Source organism: Anolis sagrei, chromosome 3 (genome assembly GCF_037176765.1).
Source record: "Anolis sagrei isolate rAnoSag1 chromosome 3, rAnoSag1.mat, whole genome shotgun sequence".
NCBI classification, from domain to species: Eukaryota; Metazoa; Chordata; class Lepidosauria; order Squamata; family Dactyloidae; genus Anolis; species Anolis sagrei.
Genome location: NC_090023.1, coordinates 243,936,761 through 243,958,800, shown reverse-complemented (window position 1 = coordinate 243,958,800; position 22,040 = coordinate 243,936,761). Strand labels below are relative to the sequence as shown.

Sequence of the window (22,040 nt, the reverse complement as noted above, 5' to 3'; positions counted from 1 at the left end):
CTCCAGGAAAGAAACAATCAGGGACAGCTAATCACTTCTCAACAAAGGATTCCCCCAGGCAGTAAGAAGCCATACCTTGAAAACTGCTAGGCCATTTAATGCTAATCAAGGTGGCCAAATGAAACAGTCACACCTACCTCCAACAGACAAGAGTTCTTTCTCCCACTCTGGACATTCCAGAGATATATAAACCCAATTTTCCTAGTTTTACAACCTCTGAGGATGCCTGCTATAGATACAGGCAAAATGTCAGGAGAGAATGCTTCTGGAATATGGCCATACAGCCCAAAAAACTTACAGCAACCCAAACTCGTTATTTTTAAGCTAAGACTTTTACTAGCTGTAAGCTACCATCAATACTACTTTGACAATTAAAAAGATATGAATCTCCTAAAGCAGCATTTCTCAACCTGCAGGTCGGGGTCCGGGGGTCGTGAGGAGATGTCTGAGGGGTCACAAAGACCATCAGAAAATACAATATAATCCATTGGTCATGGGGATTCTGTGTGGGAAATTTGGCCCAATTCTATCATTGGTGGGGTTCAGAGTGCTCTTTCATTGTATTTAAACTATCAATCCCAGCAACGACAACCTCCAAATGTCAAGGTCTTTTCCCCCAAACTCCACCAGTGTTCACATTTGGGCATATTAAGTATTTGTGCCAAGTTTGGTCCTGATCCATCATTGTTTGTGTCCACAGTGCTCTCTGGATGTAGGTAAACTATAACTCCAAAACTCAAGGTCAATGCCCACCAAACCTTTTGGTCATGGGAGTTTTGTGTCAAATTTTGTGCCAAGTTTGGATCAATTCCATCATTGGTGAAGTTCAGAATGCTCTTTGATTGTTTTATTTTCCCCAAACCCCACCAGAAGGTTTATTTCCCCAAACCCCACCAGAAGGTTTATTTTCCCCAAACCCCACCAGTGTTCACATTTGGGTATATTGAGTATCCGTGTCAAGTTTTGTCCAGATCCATCATTGTTTGAGTCCACAGTGCTCTCTGGATGTAGGTGAACTACAATTCCAGAACTAGACCCTTCCAGTATTTTCTGTTGGTCATGGGAGTTCTGTGTACCAAGTCTGGATCAATTCCATCGTTGGTGAAATTCAGACTGCTCTCTGATTGTAGGTTACCTATAAATCCCAGCAACTACAGTTCCCAAATGGCAAAATCAACACACACGCCCCAAGCCCCATCAGTATTCAATTTTTGATATAACAGGTATTTGTGCCAAATTTGGTCCAGTGAATAAAAATACATCCTGCATATCAGATATTCACATTACAATTCATAACAGCAGCAAAATTACACTTATGAAGTAGCAACAAAAATAATTGTATGGTTGAGGGGTCACCACAACATAAGGAACTGTATTAAAGGGCCATGGCATTAGGAAGGTTGAGAGAATGCTTAAAGAATGCAAATCCTCTATACATTAAAGATCAATATGCATTACCAGTTTTCAAATATGTTAGAATTCTGCACATGAACTCTTAACTAATGGGAGGGAGTTTCAAAGGTAACAATGAGACTGCAGAGATTCTGGCAGATACCATTACTAAATGCCCCAAAATTAGTTCAGCGTTTCAGATCTCCCTTCCAACTACTGGAAAAGCTGAATATGTAACTTTGACAACTTGACTTCTCGGTTTCCCTGCTTCAGAGAACAAGAGCACATTTCTGCAAATCCCTGTGGTGCTTTTCAAAAAGAGAGAAAGAGATCAAGTAATGATACGGAATGTAGTAGGACCTTAACTTAGCCCATCTATTTCTCTGTCACAGCCACTAATCATGAGCTCTTCGTGAATTACTGTAGTTGCTATCAGAGGCAGCTACCAATCTGCTCTTTAAAATGCAGTAAGAAAATTTTGCAGGCAAAGCTACCAGTAGTTATTAGTCGTGATGACTATTAGACTACCCCCAGGATAGAATCATAGAGTTGGAAGAGACCTCGTGGGCCATCCAGTCCAACCCCCTGACAAGAAGCAGGAAAATCACATTCAAAGCACCCCCGACAGATGGCCATCCAGCCTTTGAAGGAGGAGCCTCCACCACATTCCAGGGCAAAGAGTTCCACTGCTGGGAACCTCTTCCTAATGTTCAGGTGGAATCCCCTTTCCTGTAGTTTGAAGCCACTGTTCCGCGTCCTAGTCTCCAGGGCAGCAGAAAACAAGCTTGCTCCCTCTCCCTATGACCTCCCCTCACATGTTTGTACATGGCCATCATGCCTCCTCTCAGTCTTCTCTTCTTCAGGCTAAACATGCTCAGCTCTTTTTTATTATTAATATTATTATTTTTAATTTAATTAAATTTTATTTTGAAAAGATAATACACCAACCATATATGTTGCAAAAATATACACATACACAAACAAACACACATACACAAACAACCCCCCATACAGTTACCCCTCCACCCACCCCAGTGCTACCCACCACCTTGACTTCCATCTCTAATCCACGCAGGATTTATGCACAACTTATTTAACCCTCTATACTTCTAATTCAATAAATTCCTCTTGTTTTTATTTCTTTAGCTCTCCCGTCAAGTATGCTAAGGCCAGCTTCCAGTTTCTTTCAAATATTTCATTATTTTCATATTTCAAATTGCTTGAAATCTCAGCCATCTGTGCATAATCCCACAACTTATCCTTCCAATCTATGATGCTTAATGTTTTCTCCCCTTTCCAATTTCTGGCAATTGTAATGCGTGCAGCCGCAAAGCTGTACAAACAGATTTCTCTCTCTGGTTGTTCTAAATTGTGTCTGAATATCCCTAATAGGCACATCCCTGGGTTCTTTTTTACTTTGTTGTAAATCATTTTATTTGTTTCCTTTATTATTCTTTTCCAATAGATCTGCACCAGTTCGCACGACCACCATACGTGAAAGAAAGTCCCTTTCTTTCTTTTGCACCTCCAACAGGATCCTGTTTGTGAATTGTCCATTTTGGCTAGGAGGGCTGGAGTTATGTAGCATCTGTAGAACATTTTATATACATTGAAGCTGCCACTGTAAATTTAAATCCCTTGTTCCACAGGTTTTCCCAGATGTCCAAATCTATGCTTCTCCCTAAATCTTTTGCCAATGAGATCATGGGGGTTTTAACACGATTATCTTCCAAATTATAGTGTAGAATATATTTGTATAATCTGGCTATTAAGCCTTTTCCCCCTTTATCTAATATAGTTTCCAGATCTGATTTTTTTGAAACAAATCCCCTCTTCTCGTCTTTTTTAAATCTTTCGTATAATTGATGATATCGGAACCAATCTTTAATACCCAATTCGTCTTTCCCCCTCAATGCCCATTGGCCATTGGACCTGATAAGTAGTTCCCCATATGTTCTGACATCGTCCTTGCAGATAGGTCTCCCAATGGCTTCTATTGGCCTCAGCCACAGGGGTGTTTTGGGTTCCATCCCTAATTTGTATCTTTTCCAAACATCTATTAAGCTTCCCCTAATTACATGTTTATTGAAAGCCTTATTTAATCTCTCTCCTTCATACCATACCATGCTCAGCTCTTTAAGCCGCCCCTCATAGGGCTTGTTCTTCAAACCCTTGATCATTTTAGTCACCCTCCTCTGGACACATTCCAGCTTGTCAACATCTGCGTTGAATTGCGGTGCCCAAAATTGTACACAATAAGGGCCCACTGGTGGTGCAGTGGGTTAAACTGCTGAGCTGTGGAGCTTGCTAACTAAAAGGTTGGCGGTTAAAATCCTGGGAGCAGAGTGAGCTCCTGCAGTTAGGCCCAGCTTCTGCCAACCTAGCAGTTTGAAAACATGCAAAATGTGAGATCAACAGATACCGCCTTGGCGGGAAGGTAACGACACTCCATGCTTTCATGCTGGCCACATGACCTTGGAGGGGTTTTTTTTTTTGTCGTGTCAGGAGCAACTTGAGAAACTGCAAGTTGCTTCTGGTGTAAGAGAATTGGCCGTCTGCAAGAACGTTGCCCAGAGGATGCCTAGATGATTTGATGTTTTTATCATCCTTGTGGGAGGCTTCTCTCATGTCCCCACATGAGGAGCTGGAGCTGATAGAGGGAGCTCATCCGCCTCTCCCCGGATTCGAACCTGTGATCTGTCGGTCTTCAGTCCTGCCGGCACGGGGATTTAACCCACTGCGCCACCGGGGGCTCATCTTGGAGGTGTCTACAGACAACGCAGGCTCTTCACTTAGAAATGGAGATGAACACCACTCCCCAGAGTCAGAATCGACTAGACTTAATGCCAGGGTAAACCTTTACCTTTACCTTATTCCAGGTGTGGTCTGACTAACACGCCTCTGAATACCAATTATTGGTAAAACAAGAGGATGCTTTCTGCACTTGTGTCCTGACTTATAAGCTTTCTACAACCACTTTATTGGCCACTGTGGTCAACAATGTGGCTGAAGGAAGCTTATAAGGCAGGACACAAGGGCAGAAGGTATCCTCTCTAGTTTTACCAATAGTTGGTATTCAGTTGGTGTTTTAGTAGAACTCTTAAGACTTAAGAAATGTTCCCAAATTCAATATGACTTCAGCAACAAGTTGCTGTCACTCTCCCCTTATGGGAAGGCAAAATGATTGGCAAGCAATAACGCAGTCTGGCTAGTAGTCAGAAAAGAGCCATAGACCCTTAAATATCTTCTTTTGATATCAGTGTCTCAACTACATCAGCCCAACAGACAATTTATGATGGATACACAACAAAGAAACATGATAAAATGATTTCCCATTTAAGTGGCTTCCAATAATTACTAGCAAAAAAATGGCCCACCAAATAAGGACATCCATATATTCACAAGCCTCCCATTCTGACTCATTAGACTCCTCTCTTTTCACTTCTACCATGCATTAACTAGTCCCCTGTAGCCACCTGTCTACCCTACTTCTCATGATGCAACACGACGTGTGCTACTTCAGTGCCACAATAAAGAACAGAGCAATCACTGCATCTTGAGTTTAGCTGTTATGAAGTCACATTAGTGCTGGCCTTTCTGCCTTCATGTTACAGATATGTCTGTTAGACTGAATAGCAGCCAGTTAAGAAGAAGCCAAACCATCAATTGAAGGGTCTTTTTTATATACACTGGAACTTCAAAAATGTACAAACACATATTCCAGTTGGAGCTGCAATTCTACACAAATGCAATTGCTACTCTTGCAGTACACTGGAGTTTCAAATACCTTGCAGATGCAGATCAGTCTTTCAATGTCTCATTACTGTATACAGAGACAATAGCTGCTGCTTATAAAGGCAGAACGGCTTACAGGAAACCACGGCTATCGATTGTTCTTATAGGTTGGAGAGAAGCAACTGGCAACTGAACAGATTTACCACACAGAAAACTTGCCATTTGAAGATATCTATATATATATAAATGCTCTGTGCATAATGAGTACCTTAAAAACAAAAGAACCAATGAATGAAATTGCACCAAATTTGGCAACAAAACGTCTCACAACCCAAGGAGTGACCATCACTCAAAAATTATGATTTTGTCATTTGGGAGTTGTAGTTGATGGGATTTATAGTTCACCTACAATCAAAGAGCATTCTGAACTCCATCAACGATGGAATTGAACCAAACCTGGCACACAGAACTCCTATGACCAACAGAAAATACTGGAAGGGTTTGGTGGGCATTGGCCTTGAGTTTGGGAGTTGTAGATCACCTACATCCAGAGAGCACTGTGGACTCAAAAAATGATGGATCCAGACCAAACTTGGCACAAGCCCTCAATACACCCCAATATGAACACAGAAGGAGTTTGAGTGAAATAGACCTTGACATTTGGGAGTTGTAGTCACTGGGATTCACAGTTCACTTACAATCAAAGAGCATTCTGAACCCTACGAACGTCAGAATCGGGGCAAACTTCTCACACAGAACCCCCATGACCAACAGAAAATACTTAAGGCCATCCAATCCAACTCCCTTCATCAGGGCAAGAGAACATAATCAAAGTCTTCCTGACAAAGAGCCATCCAGCCATAGATAGATAGATAGATAGATAGATAGATAGATAGTTGACAGATAGATAGATATGATTCACACACAGAGAGATATAATATCATAGATTTGAAAGGGACCCTTAAAGAATGGCAATATGTTGCATGTTTTAGGGTGGGCAAACCAGACACTCTCCACATCAACACTTGCAAAGAAACAGCAAGAAATACTGTTTACCCACAAGCATAAAGAAATCACATATATTAGAAAACAACACTTTCTCATTACTTTATTTTCCAGATCAACAAACTGGGCCACAGCAACGCGTGGCAGGGGACAGCTAGTAGTCATATAAATCCACACAGCACTGAAGCCCATAGTTACTGTCATCAGATTCTATGCAAATCGTCTCAAGGACAACTTGAATTAGACAAAAAGTGGAATCATTAACCAGGTAAGAATGCTTTCATTCGGAAAACAATATCCAAGATGAACAGTGCGATCATACAGAAGGAGGTTTGAGTAAAATAACATAAAACCCTTTTCTCTCTTTCATGCTATCAGATTGTATAGATTACTGTAATTCAAATCACAAGGATCCACGCGGAAAGAAGTAGGCTAATTCATGAAATTCATGCTGTCATCTGTGGCTGATCAACCAAATAAACCAATTGCATGCGGAAATATCTTAAAGTCAGTTCATTACTTCCTTTGGCAGTGATGTTTTACGACTATGTCAAGTTGTAGGCACAGTATGTCTCACACACAGTAGAGTCTCACTTATCCAATATTCGCTCATCCAATATTCTGTACATATTATCCAATGCAGTCTGCCTCCCGCCCGGATCCACAGATATTTTAATACATTGTGATGTTTTGATGCTTAATTTGTAAATACAGTAATTACTACATAACATTACCGTGTATTGAACTGCTTTTTCTGTCAATTTGTTGTAAAACATTGTATTTTGGAGCTTAATTTGATAAATCATAATATAATTTGACATTTAATAGGCTTTTCCTTAATCCCTCCTTATTATCCACCATTTCACTTATCCAACATTCTGCTGGCCCATATATGTTGGATAAGCAAGACTCTACTCTATATGGTAAAGGTAAAGGTTTTCCCTGACAGTATGTCTAGTCGTATCCGACTCTGGGGATTGGTGCTGATCTACATTTCTAAGCTGAAGAGCCGGCGTTGTCCGTAGACACTTCCAAAGTCATGTGGCCAGCATGACTGCATGGAGCGCCATTACCTTCCTGCCGGAGCGGTACCTATTGATCTACTCACATTTGCATGTTTTCGAACTGTTAGGTTGGCAGAAGCTGGGGCTGACAGCAGAAGCTCACGCCGCTCCCCAGATTCGAACCTGCAACCTTTCGGGCAACAAGCTCAGCGCTTTAACCCACTGCACCACCGGGGGCTCCAGAAACATACATAGAAGTACACAAAAATCATAATGACATACTTGCAAATGTTGAAACCACCTTCCACTCTGAAAGTAATTCTAGAGCTCCTGCTGTCATTCTTGCACTAAAGCAAAACATGTATGACAGAGGCACACCTAAGCATTGAGGAGAGGGGTAAGGAGATGTCAAATGAACTCATTACCACATCCTAGGGCTGCACAGCTTTACCTTCATATCTATGTCGAAGCCACTTCCTCCGTTATCATTAATTTATCCTTTTAAAAAGCATTTCACGTAAATGTAAATGTCACTTGAGTTGCGGAAGTGAAAGCTTCTGCTTATTTTCCAGAAGAGGTAGAGTCAGACAATGAGGCTGGCCAAGCAAAAGGAGGGTTTTCTTTTTGAATGTCAACCACAGAACTGTGAAGATGAGATATAGACTGGTTCAGATCCACCCACCACAATATGCTCAGAAAACTCTACAGAATTCAAAACTGATTCCAGATTAAAGTCACATTCCCAGCATTGAGAGAAGTTATTTCCACCAGCTTTAGAATATGAATGTTCACTTACCTAAAACCAATAATCTGCTCTTGATTCAGAGACATGTCCCACTCCCAAACAAGCCCCCTTCTAGTTTTAGAGAGCATATATACCAAGGGAATGCACTGACATGCCTCTACGGCAGCGTTTCTCAACCTAGGGGTCGCGAGGGAGTGTGAGAGGGGTCGCCAAAGACCATCAGAAAACATAGTATTTTTTTGTTGGTCATGGGGGTTCTGTGTGGAAGTTTGGCCCAATTCCATCGTTGGTAGGGTTCAGAATGCTCTTTGATTGTAGGGGAACTATAAATCCCAGCAACTACAATTCCCAAATAGCAAGGTCTATTTTCCCCCAACTCCACCAGTGTTTCTTTTTTGGGCATAATGTGTATTCGTGTCAAGTTTTGTCCAGATCCATCACTGTTTGAGTCCACAGTGCTCTCTGGATGTAGGTGAACTACAACTCCAAAACTCAAGATGAGTGCCCATCAAACCCTTCCGGTAAGTGTTGGTCATGGGAGTTCCGTGTGACAAGTTTGGTTTAATTCCATCATTAGAGGAGTTCAGAATGATCTTTGATTTGTAGGTGAACTATAAATCCCAGCAACTACAACTCCCAAATGACAAAATCAATCCCCCCAACACTACCAGCATTCAAATTAGGGTGTATTGGCTATTTGTGCCAAATTTGGTCAAGTGAAGGAAAATACATCCTGCACATCACATATTTACATTACGATTCATAACAGTAGCAAAATTAGTCCTGAAGTAGCTACAAAAACCACTTTATGGCTTTATGGGGTCATGGCATTAGGAAGGTTGAGAAACACTGCTCTAGGGGAGTGATTCTCAACCTTACCAATGTCGCAACCCCTTAATAGTTCCTCATTTTGTGGTGACCCCCATCCTTAAATTTATGTTACTTCTTCATAACTGTAATTTATTGATGGCCTTTGGCGACCCCTCTGAAACCCCCTCGAGACACCTCCCCCCCCCCCCAGGGGCCCTTGCCTCCAGGTTGAGAAACACTGCTCTAGGGGCCTTTCCAGACAGATCATGTATCCCAGAATCTCATCCCAGGTTTTCTGCTTTAAACTGGATTACGAGTCCCCACTGCCAGATAACCTGGGATAAACAGAAAACCTGGGATCAGGTCCTGGGATATAGGGCCTGTCTGGAAGGGCCCTAGGAAAATCTTAGTCTGAGATTTTTATGTTCCTTTTTTGTCACAGCAAATCCAGTTGTTTTGCCTCATCAGAATCACGTGGAGAGTACTTCTTATATGGTCGCTACATAGTGACAGCTCCGTATTTATCTCATCACAAAGACTGTCAGCTGTCAAACCTTTTGCTTGGTAAGGCTCGTTCATAACAAATATCCCCAACATAGAATTGACAAGAGAAAGTCACAAGGAGAGTATTTTATCATCAAGGGTGTACATGGGATCAAGGCCTCAGGTAAAATAAAAACCTCCAGATCTCCTCAAGTAAATAATTTCCCCTCCCTGATGCCACTCAATGAGTAAAGACTCTCAGAGAGTACAAATTATAAAGGAAAACTGAGCTTCCTTACTTCAAGAGGGCATGGATTAAATTAGGTGAAGCCATGGTTTATCCTTTTGGTTGCTTCTGGTGCGGAACACATCTTACCACGCTAAAACAGTGAATGTGGCTCTTAATGAGACATGCCGCATTATGACAGGATGTCTACACCCCACACCACTGGAGAAATTATACTGTTTAGCGGGTATTGCACCACCTGACATCCACTGGGAAGTAGCAGACAATAATGAAAGGACCAAAGCAGTGGCATCTTCGGCCCATCCCGTTTGGATATCGGCCAGCACGCCAACGCCTTAAATCAAGAAATAGTTTTCTAAGATTTACAGAGATACTTGCAGGAACACTTCAGCAAGCGAGAGTCCAAAAGTGGCAGGCTAAAACCCAGAACCTTGAGTCATGGCTGATACCGAATAATAAATAAAACTTTATTTATATACCGCTTTATCTCCCCGAGGGGGACTCAGGGCGGTTTCCAAGTAACATCACTGAAACACACAAAGTAAACAGCATAACATAAAACTAACAAAAAAACATAAGCATAAAAATATCACAATAACACATGTATATTAAAAGCAATCCTGCCTGTTCATAGCAATTAAAAACCAGGCCAGGGCTAGTGCAAACTCAAAATATGAGCGGGCCGGGAATTAAGTACAGTGTTATAAAAGGCTAGCGGCAATAGCAGATACACCCATTTCCAGGGCCTATTAGAGGGATGACCTGGGTAATAGGTAAGAAGTGCAAGGCCATATTCAACAATGTTTGGGGTTGGGCTAGAACTGGTAATTCTCAAAGGCTTGTTGAAACCACCAGCTCTTCAAGCTCTTACGAAAGGAGGGGAAGGATGGGGCCTGTTTTATTGCCCTTGGAAGGGCGTTCCAGAGGCGGGGGGCCACCACCGAGAAGACCCTCTCCCTTGTCTCCACCAATTGTACTTGTGACGGTGGTGGGAGCGAAAGGACGGTCTCCCCAGAATATCTTAGTTTGCACTGAAAGCGAGGCTCCCCCCTGGGCACACAGAAGACTTCGCTATGGCACAACGAGATGCAGAGCCAACTTTAAGAAATGGGGGACACAAAGTGGAGTCCACGACATGTGAGTGTGGAGAAGAGCAAACCACAGACCACCTATTACAATGCAGTCTGAGTCCTGCCACATGCAAAATGGAGGAGCTTCTTATAGCAACACCAGAGGCTCTCCAAGTGGCCAGCTACTTGTCAAAGGACATTTAGTATAATTAAAACTTTATGCTTTTTGAATACATTACAACTGTACTCTCGGTTCACTTCTGATACAATAAATAATATGGACTATCCTGAGTGGACATGCACAATATCTGTCATTTTTTCAAGAGATAACAGAGGGACCATGGAGAAACTGAGGAAAAGTCCCCAAGAAGCAGAACGCAACTATCCCCAACTGCTGCCTCCCAGACTTGTCTGACTGCCCTAAATTCATCCTCCTGACACATACAAGTTATGTTGAATGAAGCTTGGGAAAATTTGTCTCGAAGAGAGTTATGAAGGACAGAAAGCATGCCATCATTCTGACGGGAGATGCCTTATTAGTGTCAGCGTGCACAACTGCTGTAGAAAAGATTACTGTATAAGAAAAGGTACACCTTGTTCATCTCTCTTCCTGCCATGAAGAATTTAGAACAGGGATAAAACACTGGAAAGGAGGGCTCTACATGAATGTTGGACTGTAAATCCTATCACTCCTAATCACTGGGTAACGGGGATGGAAGCTGCAATCCATCTTGTATTGTTGGGTATGATATCCTTATCACTGGTTTGGAAAGTCAAATATCGACAGTCACATGAAAAAGCAGCAGATTGGCTAATTTTAAAAATGCACATATTTTAGAAAGAGACTAACAGAAGCTGCAAATTACAGATTGAAACATATTGATTAGAATGGACTTAGAGTACATCTAAGCCATTCATAGGGGACAAGAGGGGTTTCTCCCCAAGTCCCCTCCTTGCACTTTCCTCCCCTTCCTCTTCTCTTTTGGAGACAGAGAGCGAAGGAAAGACAGGACACGTTCGGATACTAGAAGGGTTGGTCTTGGTCAGGATGAGAGAGAAAAGGTGTATCCATTAGACTCCATATTGTCTACTCCAGATATAGAATCCTAGAGTTTGAAGAGACCCTAAGGGCCATCCAGTCCAACTTCCTGCCATGCAGGAAGACACAATCAAAGCACTCCCAGTAGATAGCCTCTGCGGAAAAGCCTCCGGAGAAGGAAACTCCAGCACACTCCAAGGCAGCCTATGCCACCCTCCAGGAAGTTCTTAATCTTTTCAGTCAACTCTTTTTCCCTGCAATTTGAACCCATTGCTCCCTTGTGAATGGTCTCTAGAGCAGTGGAAAGTCAATTTTCCCACTCCTCCTCAATGGGACACCCTTTTAAATCTTGAAACATGGTTCTCATGTTCCCTCTCTATCATCTCTTCTCCCAGCTTAAAAATTCCCCAGAAAGGAAGGAAGGAAGGAAGGGAACGGAAAGGAAAAGAAGGGTGGAAAGGAAGGAAAAGGAGGGAGGAAGGAAAAAAGCGAAGGAAGGAAGGAAGGAAGGAAGGAAGGAAGGAAGGAAGGTGAAGGAGGGAGAGAAGAGGGAAAGAAGGAAGGAAGGAAGGAAGGAAAAGAAGGATGAAAGAGGGAAGGAAGGAGAAAAGGGTGGAAGGGAAGGGGGGAAGGAGGGAATGAAGAGAGAAGGAAGGGAGGAAGGAAAGAGTGAAGAAGACAAAAGGAAGGAAGGAAGGAAGGAAGGAAGGAAGGAAGGAAGGAAGGAAGGTGAAAGAGGGAGAGAGGGAAGGAAGGAAAAAAGAGGGAAAGAAGGGAGGGAGGGAGGGAGGGAGGGAGGGAGGGAGGGAGGGAGGGAGGAAGGAAGGAAGGAAGGAAGGAAGGAAGGAAGGAAGGAAGGAAGGAAGGAAGGAAGGAAGGGAAAGGAGGAGGAAAGAGGGAAGGAAGGACAAAAGGGTGGAAGGGGAGAAGGAGGGAAGGGAAAAAGGAAGGATAGGACAGTGAGAAAAGAGTCCAAGGGGCTGCATCCGGCCCTCGGGGCTGGGTTAATAATTATAATAAATAATAATAAACTTTATTTATTCCCCGCCACCATTTCCCCAAGAGGACTCGGGCAGCTAACATGAGCCCAAGCCCCAAAATTACAATAAGGCAAAATAAAATACAAACACAGATAATAACATCAAATAAAATTCAAATAATAATAAAATAATACAGTGGAGTAAACATGGGATAGGAGATAAAATAAAGAAGTTGAACACAGAGAGGGCTGGTCCATGATCTAAGTTGGTCTAAGCCCTGCAGAGCCAGAGTAATGCAGGGATTTGAACATTGGACTACAACCATGGAAACCAGGGTTCAACCTCCAGCTTGGACATGGATACACATTTTGGCAAGTCACACACTCTCAGCCCCAGAAAACCCTATGATATGGTCACCAGATGTTGGACCAACTTGAAGGTACACAACAAGGACAACCTCAGAAAAGAAGAGCTCTAAACCCTAAATGGAATTTAGCAATGTTTGGTCTGTTAAAGATCCTGATGCAAAAGAAGCAAACAGAAGATCTCTCCAACTAGCAACGCTAAATGTCAAGAACTATATTTATTCTGAAGATGTGCACAGTAATTAAGCAGTTCAATATAGCCTTTTATAAGTAAAACAGAAGCGGGTGTAGTTAAGAAAGCTACTAGTATCTGGTTGATACTTTTGAGGCACACTCTTAAGAATGCAACGACTTCTCAGAACTACCTTCTCACTCCCAAACTCACTGAGCAGCTAAATGTTTGTATTCATCAGCCAGAGAACTAAATTATAGGATGTTTAACAAATATAATAGTAATGAATGATTTGGGCAAGTGTCTAAGAAGTCATTATTTCTTGTCTACAAGCCAGAGAATTGTGTCACAACATATTTAATAAATACAATAGAAATGAATTATTCGGCTGAGTGTTTTTAGACACAAACATGACTGGGAAGAATAAGAAACCAAAAAAGGGAATTGTGCAATTAAGTTTCTAATAGCAATTACAATCCTTACATACACAGGCACTTTACGCATTCGCCTCCAAGTTGCAAAGTTAGACTTAAGAAAACTTTTTTTTTTGTCGTGTCAGGAGTGACTTGAGAAACTGCAAGTCGCTTCTGGTGTGAGAGAATTGGCCGTCTGCAAGGACGTTGCCCAGGGGACGGCCAGATTTTTTTTGAAGTTTTATCATCCTTGTGGGAGGCTTCTCTCATGTCCCCGCATGAGGAGCTGGAGCTGACAGAGGGAGCTCATCCATGCTCTCCCTGGATTCGAACCTGCGACCTGTCGGTCTTCAGTCCTGCCGGCACAGGGGTTTAACCTTTAAGAAAGGGCTCCTTTGAGAAAACTGAACGACCGTAAGGGCTTCTAAGTCTTTCACATTGGCAACACTTAAAAGAAGCCACAATGACAGAAGGGATGTCACTTCCACCCACTACACACATATTGTGCAGCAGAAGGACCCTTCTTGTAATGTTCGTGCTTCTTCCATCATTTGGACGTAACATATAAAGGCCAAGAGAGAACAATTAGAACTTGTAATTACCTCTTCAATTCCATAGACAGAGGCCTCACACCAAAAAAAGACTATTCAGCATCATCAGTATCACTCTTCATTGCTCTTATCTCTCAACTACAACCAAAACTATTAAACCGTACACTGTGGACACATTTATGTCATTTATGTGTCTACTGCGCTTGGTTCAGAAAGAGTTGTTATCTTATTATATTCCTTTCTGCCACTTACTTGGGTTTGAATTAACAGATAAAAGCCAAAACAATCTCATTAATACGTTGAATATCTTCTCTTATATGCATATTTCAAGTTGTGCAAAATTATGAATCAGGTTATTTTCTCTGTTTCGACTTTGCCGGTGGAAAACTAACTTTCTTGCTTCTGAATGAGAGCTCACTTTGCCCAGATGCACAAACTATTTAAGTTCTGAGAAAACACCACATCTGGGAATGAGATGTGCAAGGCATTAACCTACCTATAGTATCCAAATGAGGGACTTTTAAAAGTAGTTTTCTTTCAGGCAACATGGGAAAGTGTCTTTTTGTTGCTGTTTTGTGGGATAAAATAACTAGACGGAACTGGCGTGTACACAGAAGCAGCCTTTCAATTTCTTAGGGTTTTCACTATCCACCTTTCCTTTCAAAACAAGGCACTTGTCAGAACTACACAAACAGAATTAAAACAAAACACTTCTCAGAGGCAAACATACATTGAAAAGTGGCAAAAATATCAAATCATTATCCCAATAAGAAGAGTTTAAGAGGGGGAGATGTACTAAGATAATCTAGAACATTATTGGGGATACGATGATGGATTTTAACTGAATTCTTTTAGTGCTGTTTGTGTTTAATTCTGTTTTAATGTTTGTGGTGGTGCAGCGGGTTAAACCGCTGAGCTGCTGAACTTGCTGACTGAAAGGTTGGTGGTTCGAATCCGAGCGGGATGAGCTCCCAATGTTAGCCCCAGCTTCTGCCAACTTAGCAGTTTGAAAACATGCAAATGTGAATAGATAAATAGGTACTGCTTATGTTCCATACAGTCATGCTGGACACATGACCTTGGAGGCGTCTACAGACAATGCTGGCTCTTCAGCTTAGAAATGGGAGGTGAGCACCACCCCCCAGAGTCAGACACAACTAGACTTAATGTCAGGGGGAACCTTTACTTTACCTTTACCATAGATATGCTTTTATCATTTTTTACGTCTTATCTATATTTTAATGTCTGGATTGTGCGTTTACATGTTGTAAGCCGCCTTGGGACTGATTGCAGAGAAAGGCAGGGTACAAATATCTTAAATAAATAAAATAATATATTTTAAATTGGGTTGCCATGAGTTTTCCATGCTGTATGGCCATGTTCAAGAAGCATTCTCTCCTGACCCACATATATGACAGACATCCTCAGAGGTTGTGAGGTCTGTTGGCAACTAGGCAAATGGGGATGTCCAGGAGGGGAGAGAAGGAACTTTTATCTATTTGAGGCAAGTGTGAATGTTGCAATTGGCCACCTTGATTAGCATTGAATAGCCTTGCAGCTTCGAAGCCTGGCTGCTTCCTGCTGGGGGAATCCTTTGTTGGGAGGCATTAGCTGGTCCTGATTGTTTCCTGTCTGGAATTCCCCTGCTTTCTGAGTGTTGTTCTTCATTTACTCACAACCTCTGAGGATGGCTGCCATAGATGTTGGCGAAACGTCAGGAAAGAATGCTTCTGGGACATGACCATACAGCCGGGAAAGCTCACAGCAATCCAGTGATCCTGGCCGTGAAAGCCTTCGATAACACATATTTTAAATTGTATACTAATGCTTTTATGTCAAGCCGCTTTGAGGCTCTTTTGGGGAAATAAAGCGGGGTATAAATAAATATAACAATATGCTGCCACTAAAGAAGAAGGAGAAGTGAAGCAGTACTCACTCATCCTCTGAAAGGGAGCCTCTACAATTTAGAATCAATATAGTTTGACAGCCTTGACTCAATGCTATGGAATCCTGGGATTTATAATTTGGTGGGGCACTATTAGTCCTTACCAGAGAAGGCTAAAGGCCTTGTAAAACCACAACTTTCACGCTATGGAACTCTGGAATGTGTAGTTTGGTAAGTCTCCCTACCAGAGAAGGCTAAAGGCCTTGCAAAACCACAACTTCCATGCTATGGAACCTGGGATGTGCAGTTTGGTGAATCTCCTTACCAGAGAAGGCTAAAGGCCTTGTAAAGCCACAACTACCATGCTACGGAACCCTGGGATGTGTAGTTTGGTAAGTCTCCCTATCAGAGAAGGCTAAAGGCCTTGTAAAGCCACAACTCCCATGCTATGGAACCCTGGGATGTGCAGTTTGGTGAGTCTCCTTACCAGAGAAGGCTAAAGTCCTCGCAAAACCACAACTCCCATGCTATGGAACCCTGGGATGTGCAGTTTGGTAAGTCAGCATCAGAGAAAGCAGAAGAGCTTGTACAATGACTCCATCGTGCTCTGAGCCATTATGAAGTGAGAGGGGGCCAGAGGACAGTTCCACCTTGTCTCCTGTGCTATACTAGTATTATAACATAATATAATGTAATATATTGTGTATACATATAATATTTATAATATTATAATTTAATACAATATAATAATATATTCTTAATATTAATATATTAATATTACAATACAATATAATAGTAATGTAATATTAGTATATTAATAATAACATTACAATATAATGGTATAGTACAATTTAGTAATATTTAATACTGATATTGTACTATGCTAATAATACCATATATTGTATGTACGTATATATGTCTTGTAAGCCGCTCTGAGTCCCCTTCGGGGTGGCATATAAATGTCGTCATTAAATAAATAGTCTTGAGCCAAGGTGTAGATCAAGCATGGGCAAACTTGGGGCCTTTTGGGTGTTTTGGGCTGCAACTCCCACAATTCCTAACAGCCTACTACAGCTCCCAGAAGCCCCCAGCCTGCATTCGCAGGCTGGGGGCTTCTGGGAGCTGTAGTAGGCTGTTAGGAATTGTGGGAGTTGCAGCCCAAAACACCCAAAAGGCCCCAAGTTTGTAGGCTCGGGGCTTCTGGGAGCTGTAGTAGGCTGTTAGGAATTGTGGGAGTTGCAGTCTAAAACACAGAGAGGGTCCCAAGTCTGCAAGCTGGGGGCTTCTGGGAGCTGTAGTAGGCTGTTAGGAATTGTGGGAGTTGCAGTCTAAAACACAGAGAGGGTCCCAAGTCTGCAAGCTGGGGGCTATTGGGAGCTGTAGTAGGCTGTTAGGAATTGTGGGAGTTGCAGCCCAAAACATCCAGAGGGTCCCAAGTCTGCAGACTGGGGACTTCTGGGAACTGTAGTAGAGTAGACTGTTAGGAATTGTGGGTGTTGCAGTCCAAAACACAGAGAGGGTCCCAAGTCTGCAAGCTGGGGGCTATTGGGAGCTGTAGTATAGCTGTTAGGAATTGTGGGAGTTGTAGTCCAGAAGACCCAGAGGGTCCCAAGTCCGCAGGCTGGGGACTTCTGAGCTGTAGTAGGCTATTAGGAATTGTGGGAGTTGCAGTCCAAAACACCCAGAGGGTCCCAAGTTTACAGGCTGGGGGCTTCTGGGAATTGTAGCAGGCTGTTAGGAATTGTGGGAGTTGCAGTACAAAACACCCAGAGGGTCCCAAGTTTGCAGGCTGGGGGCTTCTGGGAGCTGTAGTAGGCTGTTAGGAATTGTGGGAGTTGCAATCTAAAACACCCAGAAGGTCCCAAGTTTGCTGGCTGGGGACTTCTGGGAATTGTAGCAGGTTGTTAGGAATTGTGGGAGTTAGAGTCCAAAACACCCAGAGGGTCCCAAGTAAATGAACCTTAAACCCAGTCCAGTCTTTACCCACGTTGGGTCAACAAACTCAGCAGACTATTCTCTCCTAAACCAGAAAGTCTTCCCCAACTACTAACATGGGTTCTTCTCTCCTTGTGCAGAAAGTAAGGTGCCTACCACCAAAAAATAAGGGAAAACTCCTCCTAAACTCTCCCTTCTTCCCTTCCTTTCTCAAGGCCTCATCCCAGAAGTGACACACCACCCCTTTCCCCCAGGAAAACACACACAACACAACCAAAACAGGGCCCTGGCTGTGGAAGGGGAGCCATGTGGGACATGTGCCCGAAAGGAAGAGGAGGGACTCCCGGGCATTCGCCTCTCCTCCTTCCTCCCTTCTCGGGCATTCGCCTCTCCTCCTTCCTCCCTTCTGGGTGCCCGAGGTGAGGAAGGGGCGAGTGCCAGCCCCCTTTTCTTTCCTTCCTCCATTCCCTCCCTTCTTCTCCATTCCTCCGCCATGGAAGGAAAGGAGAGAAAGAGAAAGCAATGCAAAAGCTCTTCCTTCCTGTACACAAAGCCCTGCTCCAGAGGAGGAGGAAGGGAGGCAAGAAGCAGCAGCGAGCACTCGTCTCTCTCCTTGATCCCTTTCCCTCCTCGGCGCCTGTCTTTCCCCGTCCCTCCCGCGGCACTGACCTTGGCTTCTCCATTGCACAGAGCCATGGAGCCGGCTGGGAGGAAGAGGAAGAGGAGGACGGGCTGCAGGGAAGAGAGAGAGACACAGAGAGACCGAAGGAAGAAGGGAGGAAGGACGCTGAGCCAACGCCGCCGCTCACTCCAATGCTCCGGCCCGCCGAGATGAGCTAATCCGGCCGCCCGCCCCGCAGATAGGCGCCTCCCGCAAGGAGGAGCCGAGGCCTCCCCGGGGCCCGCCTTCAGCAAGCCTCCCTTCCCAGGGAGAGGAAGGAGGCCTTCTCTCGCTCTCAACCTCACGCTCCTTCCGACGGACAAGCAGCCTGGAGTCCCTCTTTGCAACGGGAGTCTTTGCAAAGCTGCCCCTCTTCTCTCCTAAACCATTCCAGGCTTTGCAAAAGCTGCCACTCTCCCAGGACTATTCTTGCAAAAGAGCTTTGCAAAGCTGCCAATCTGTGCCCCCATTCCACCTTGGTAGCGAAATACCCACTTGGTGGTACCGCTAAGCTGCTAAACTTGCTGACCGAAAAGGTCTCTGGTTCGAATCCGGGGAGCGGGGCGAGCTCCCGCTGTTAGCCCCAGCTCCTGCCAACCTAGCAGTTCAAAAAATTAGCAAAATATGAGTTAGATCAATAGTTACCGCCCCCTTTCGGGAAGGTAACGACGATCCATGCAGTCATGCCGACCACAACACTTTGGAGGGGTCTACGGACAACCCCAGCTCCTGCCCACCTAGCAGTTCGGAAACATGCATCATAATAATAATAATAATAATAATAAAGGGCGATCCATGTAGTCATGCCGAGCACAACACTTTGGAGGTGTCTACGGGCAACCCCAGTTCCTGCCCACCTAGCATCGTAATAATAATAATAAAGGGCGATCCATGCAGTCATGCCGACCACAAGACTTTGGAGGTGTCTATGGACAACCCCAGTTCCTGCCCACCTAGCAGTTCGAAAACGTGCATAATAATAATAAAGGGCGATCCATGCAGTCGTACCGACCACATGACTTTGGAGGTGTCTACGGACAACAACAGCTCCTGCCCACCTAGCAGTTCGCAAACATGCATAATAATAAAAATAATAATAAAGGGCGATCCATGCAGTCATGCTGAGCACATGACTTTGGAGGTGTCTACCGACATCCCCAGTTCCTGCCCACCTAGCAGTTCAAAAACATGCATAATAATAATAAGAAAGGGCGATCCATGCAGTCATGCCGAGCACATGACTTTGGAGGTGTCTATGGACAACCCCAGTTCCTGCCCACCTAGCAGTTCGAAAACATGCATAATAATAATAAAGGGCGATCCATGTAGTCATGCCGACCACATGACTTTGGAGGTGTCTACGGACAACCCCAGTTCCTGCCCACCTAGCAGTTCGAAAACATGCAAAATAATAATAATCTATCTCTCTATATATAAATGGTCTGCGCATAATGAGTACCTTAAAAACAAAAGAACCAATGAACGAAATCACACCAAATTTGGCAACAAAACGTCTCACAACACAAGGAGTGACCATCACTCAAAAATTATGATTTTGTCATTTGGGAGTTGTAGTTGCTGGGATTTATAGTTCACCTCCAATCAAAGAACATTCTGAACCCCACCAATGATGGAATCGAACCGAACTTGGCACACAGTTCTCCCACGACCAACAGAAAATACTGGAAGGGTTTGGTGGACATTGGCCTTGAGTTTGGGAGTTGTAGTTCACCTCCATCCAGAGAGCACTGTGGACTCAAACAATGATAGATAGGGACCAAACATGGCACTAATACTCAATATGCCCAAATACGAACATTGGTGGAGTTTGGGGAAAACAGACCTTGACGTTTAGGAGTTGTACTTACTGGGATTTATAGTTCACCTCCAATCAAAGAACATTCTGAACCCCACCAATGATGGAATCGAACCAAACTTGGCACACAGTTCTCCCATGACCAACAGAAAATACTGGAAGGGTTTGGTGGGCAGTGTCCTTTGGTTTTGGAGTTATAGTTCACCTACATCCAGAGATCACTGTAAATTCAAACAATGATGGATCTGGACCAAACTCTACACACTCAATATGGCCAAATGTTGGGGAAAATAGAATCTTGACATTTGGGAGTTGTAGTTGCTGGGATTTATAGTTCACCTACAGTCAAAGAGCATTCGGAAGCCCACCAACGGTAGAATTGGGCCAAAACTCCCACACAGAACCCCCATGTGGACCACAGCAACGCGTAGCAGGGAACAGCTAGTAATAATAATAATAATAACAACAACAATAACTTTGTTTATATTCCGCTCTATCAATGCCCGAATACAACAACAATACACCCCTATTAACAACATTTATACAACCCAACATATAAAATACGAATTACAACTTAACAAACTAAAATTATAACAGACATAAGACAAAATGTGAGTAGATCAATAGGTACCGCGCCGACCGGGAAGGTAACACGCTCCATGCAGTCATGCTGGCCACATGACTTTGGATTTGTCTACGGACAACCCCAGCTCCTGCCAACCTAGCAGTTCGAAAACATGCAAAATGTGAGTAGATTAATAGGTATCGCAAAGTATAAGTAGATCAATAGGTACCGATCCGGCCGGGAAGGTAACTGGCCCTCCATGCAGTCATGCCGGCAACATGACTTTGGATGTGTCTATGGATAACTCCAGTTCCTGCCCACCTAGCAGTTCGAAAACGTGCAAAATGTGAGTAGATTAATAGGTATCGCAAAGTGTAAGTAGATCAAGTGATCCGACAGGGAAGGTAACTGGCACTCCATGCAGTCATGCCGACCACATGACCTTGGAAGTGTCTACGGACAATCCCAGCTCCTGTCAACCTAGCAGTTCGAAAACGTGCAAAATGTGAGTAGATCAATGGGTACCGCTCCGACAGGGAAGGTAAGGGCGATCCATGCAGTCATGCCAGCCACATGACCTTGGAGGTGTCTATGGACAACCCCAGCTCCTGCCCACCTAGCAGTTCGAAAACTTGCAAAATGTGAGTAGATTAATAGGTACCACTCTGGCAGGAAAGTAACTGGCGCTCCATGCAGTCATGCCGGCCACATGTCTTTGGAGGTGTCTATGGACAATGCCGGCTCTCCGGTTTAGAAATGGAGATTAGCACCAACCTCCCCCATTTTGCTATTTCCATCACAGGAGAGAATGAATCCACTTCAAATCCGGTTTCTGCCTCCTGCAGAATTCTGGGGTTTGTAGTTTAGTGGGGCTGTTTTGGACCACAACTCCCACCATTCTGGTGGGAGTTGTGGTCCAAAACAGCCCCACTAAACTACAAACCCCAGAATTCTGCTGGAGGCAGAAACCGGATTTGAAGTGGATTCATTCTCTCGTTTGATTAAGTAGACGAAGGACGCTTTCGTCTCCTCCCCCCCCTTCCCCGTCTACACCGAACACTTAGCGCAGTTTCAAACCCAATAATGGAAGGGAAAGGGTTACATTAGAAAAGCCGGAACCCATGGAGGCCCTTTGGATGGTGATGCTGCTGCTGAGGGACTGCCTTT

At 43.7% G+C, this 22,040-nt stretch overlaps 1 protein-coding gene across 1 annotated transcript in view; it reads right to left on the bottom strand.

The window, feature by feature from the left end:
* The window catches only part of GMPS (guanine monophosphate synthase), a 72,749-nt gene extending 54,062 nt beyond the window's left edge, over positions 1-18,687 (bottom strand). Inside the window, exon 1 of the mRNA XM_060767653.2 lies at positions 18,501-18,687. Coding sequence (XP_060623636.1) covers positions 18,501-18,527 — 27 coding nt within the window. The 5' untranslated portion in view covers positions 18,528-18,687. The remainder of the gene's footprint in view (positions 1-18,500) is intronic.
* Between the last annotated feature and the right edge of the window lie 3,353 nt (positions 18,688-22,040).